We start from the raw sequence: 3,410 nt of genomic DNA, 5'->3' as shown, positions 1-3,410 counted from the left end.
AACCTTTCCCCTTAACCACACCATGAAGTGATCATGACGTCATGGCATTTATACAGATCCAGGACATAGCTCACTGAGTCTCGATGTCTGTGGCATAAACCCGAGGGCCTGAGTTCAATGCCTGGGTACCATAGAGTCAGGAGAAGACAACTTGCTAAAAGTCATCCTCTAACCTCCACAAGTTGTGCACACACGATCACTAATAAATAGCAAGAGGGTGATTCCACGGGGGTCTTGGGCTGATACAGGTCCTAAGGGCCTCTCTGAGGCCCATGGTATGATCTTCAAGGCATAAGCAGCTCTGGGAAAGCTGAATGACTTTGACCAGCATGTGAATTGGGTTCAAAGAGTGGCGACATGAGACCGGCCTGCTCAGCTCCAGAACACCCCTTCCATGAACTGTCAGTCACCAGCCAGAATGGGCTTTTCAGTGGGGTAGCTGCCTTTGAGTCACCCACACTCTCCTGTACTTGAGGCCCCTCCCCCAAAATTCACTTGACAGTGCCCTGTTTGGGGCGAGTAGACATGTGTTTGTTAAGTCATCTCTCTGCTACACAGCAAGTTCAAGAACAACTTGGGCTGTATTGAGAAAAAAAAAAAGGAAAATAAGGGTTTTTTCCAAAACCATTAAATAAATGTTGAACTAGTAATTAAGATAAATCTAGATTTGACAGTGTGCCAAACTGCAAGTCACTAGTCCCTTAGCTGAGGTCTTCAGGGACAGATGCATTTCAGAACTCAAGGTTGATCCAATTTTAGAGAGGACGTTCTGCACCTAACATGGAAACCCCCAGGGGCCTGAGGCAGGCACGGTCCATGTCCTCCATCAGACATGGTAATCTTTTTGCAGCAAATGTGTGAACACACTGGAAGGGATAAACACACACACACACACACACACACACAAATAGCTTGGCTTGAGTTATTTGTCACCATGTGAGAGTGAGGTAAAACACTATCCCCCCCACACACACACACCAAAAAAAATGTTTAAAGTCGCCGGGCGATGGTGGTGCACGCCTTTAATCCCAGCACTCGGGAGGCAGAGGCAGGCGGATCTCTGTGAGTTCGAGACCAACCTGGTCTACAGAGCTAGTTCCAGGACAGGCTCCAAAGCCACAGAGAAACCCTGTCTCAAAAAACCAAAAAAAAAAAAAAAAAAAATGTTTAAAGTCATCAGAGCTGGTCAGAATTCAAAATCCACTAGCTGGACATAGTGGCACACATCTGTAATTCCAGAACTTAGAAGGAGAATTGCTGAGAACACAAGGACGGCCAGAGCTATGTCAGTGAGACCTTGCCTCACATCCAAGGGTTAAGTCATGAGACACAGAAGCACAATGATAATAAATGGAGACCCTCGGGAGATGAGAAGAAAGGCCGAGGACCATGGAGTTGGAAGAAGAAATTGGAAAGCAGAAAAGGAAGCACAGAGGGACAAAAAGGAGGGCCTCTCCTCCCAACTCACGACTTACTGGTGTGTGGCACTTTGGGCTGACAGGCTACCCAGGGAAATGTAAGCGGTGACTCTGACTCTGAGTGGGCTGAAGAACGAGGTGGAGACAGGGAGCAAGCCAAAACACCGTCCTCGGGTTTGGATCACGAGTTTAATTCTCTGAGCAAAATTGGGCTATCTTCATTTTACAAGACCAGAGAGGTTAAGTACATGGCGGTGCATCGTCCTGTGGGGAATGCTGGTGGAACAGAAGGGAACCAGTAGGGCAGATGACATGCTCCCAGCTGACACAAGGCTCAGTTCCTGGGATGCTGTCCAGCTCAAGGGGAAAGAAGGTCATACAGGAAAACCCCTTCTTGCAGCAGGGTATCCCAGCCTGCCTGAGACCAGGCTGCAGTAACAGGTAAGGGAAAATGGACTCAATCGCCTGACTTCTTTATCAGAAGCTATACTAGCTTCTCAGTCAAGGCACCAGCAGCAGTGTAGCCCAGAGGCTATACCCACCTCATTTTTTTGGTTCAGTTATATACTCTACACTTCCCAAAGCAGCAAATGTATACTGTCACCGCCCAAACCCGGGTTCATCTCTCTGACTCCAGGAAAAAAGCTACAGCATCACTGGCCAGGGCCTAAGAGCACAAGCGATAGCCTCTATTCCTGCCACTGCAAACTATACCAACAGCAGTTCCCATGATTGTCTCCTCCGACACAAGGGCCCCGGTCCTTGACACACCGAAAACTGATAAGGCCTTCACAGTATCTGACCTTCAACAGCCCTGAAACTGGCAAGCCGCTTTCCCCCCCAATTCAACCCAAAATTTACATGTTAGCAATGAAGAGTAAAGCCTCTAAGGCTGCGACACTACAGGGTTCGAGGGGGGAACAGCGTGCGCTGCAGACGACCACAGACCAGGGAAGCTCAGCTGAGGCTGGAGTTTATTGCAGATGAACGCTGAGTCCCAGGGAGGAACGTGGTGGGTGAAAGTCGGTCTGGATCAGGACCACGGCCAGGGGAGATGAGGCCGCAGGCGAGGCCCAGTGGTACAGAGGGAGATGGAGAAGGCCGCGGTGGGGGCGGGCCAGGCTATCCCGGCGCTCGGTGCACGGTCTCGGACGTCGCTCCAGGAGCTGGGCGGCGGCTGTGGCGGCGGCTCCGTGGCAGTCCCGGCGGCTGCAGTCTTGGCCCGCCGGAGGCTCCGAGCAAGCAGGAGGCGGCAGGAGGTGGGGCGGGTGGCGCTGCACGGGCACAAGGAGCAGCAGGCGCACTGGGCAGGGGGTCGGCCGGGCCTGCGGACGGCCGCGTGGGTACCCAGATAAGCCCGTAGTACACCGCCAGCAGCACGGCGGCCAAGGACACACACAGGAAGTAGGCGCAGACCGGAGCAAGGCGCAGCCATCGGCCACGGGGAGCCTCGCTCAGCCCGGCGCTACCCGGGCTCTCGCCACCACCGCCCACACAGCTCGAGCCCCGCATCTCGCTGCCCACTCCACCCGCACTAGCCCCGCCCCCACCCCGTACCGCCCCACGGAGGTCCAGGCCCCGCCTTAGACCACATCACGCAAACCACGCCCTTCCTGGGACCACACCCCCATAAGAGCTTCCCACCTGCTCTAAATCACCCCGGCCCCCCACCAAGTCTGGCCACACCCTAGACACGCCCCTACCACCTCTGGCCAACCACTATCAAGAAAAGATCTTAGCCACACCCCTCGCAGCCACACCTACTTATTCTCCAAGCGCCCCGAGACTCCTGTTCCCCACTCTGGGCTCCTCCCAGCTCGTCGGAACCCTCCCCCCCCTTTTTTTTTTTTTTGGTTTTTGAGACAGGGTTTTTCTGTAGCTTTTTGGAGCCTGTCCTGGAACTAGCTCTAGACCAGGCTGGTCCCAAACTTCCTACCTGGCTACTGGCCAGTCAGTGGTTATTTAAAACATAATTGACAGAATACAGAATTG

At 53.3% G+C, this 3,410-nt stretch overlaps 1 protein-coding gene across 1 annotated transcript; it reads right to left on the bottom strand.

The window, feature by feature from the left end:
• Positions 1 to 2,375: 2,375 nt before the first annotated feature.
• On the bottom strand, positions 2,376 to 2,982 carry Inafm1 (InaF motif containing 1). The gene has a single exon (XM_005361057.2). The coding sequence runs from the start codon at positions 2,928 to 2,930 to the stop codon at positions 2,541 to 2,543; it is 390 nt and encodes a 129-aa protein (XP_005361114.1). The 5' UTR covers positions 2,931 to 2,982; the 3' UTR covers positions 2,376 to 2,540.
• Positions 2,983 to 3,410: the final 428 nt, after the last annotated feature.

The sequence above is a fragment of the Microtus ochrogaster genome, linkage group LG4 (genome assembly GCF_000317375.1).
Source record: "Microtus ochrogaster isolate Prairie Vole_2 linkage group LG4, MicOch1.0, whole genome shotgun sequence".
NCBI lineage: Eukaryota > Metazoa > Chordata > Mammalia > Rodentia > Cricetidae > Microtus > Microtus ochrogaster.
The sequence above is the reverse complement of the archived record's forward strand: the minus strand, read 5'-3'. Positions and strand labels throughout refer to the sequence as shown.

Excerpts from the sequence above, each read along its gene's own strand:
- Inafm1 (XM_005361057.2), bottom strand. The coding sequence starts at position 2,930 with ATGCGGGGCTCGAGCTGTGTGGGCGGTGGTGGCGAGAGCCCGGGTAGC.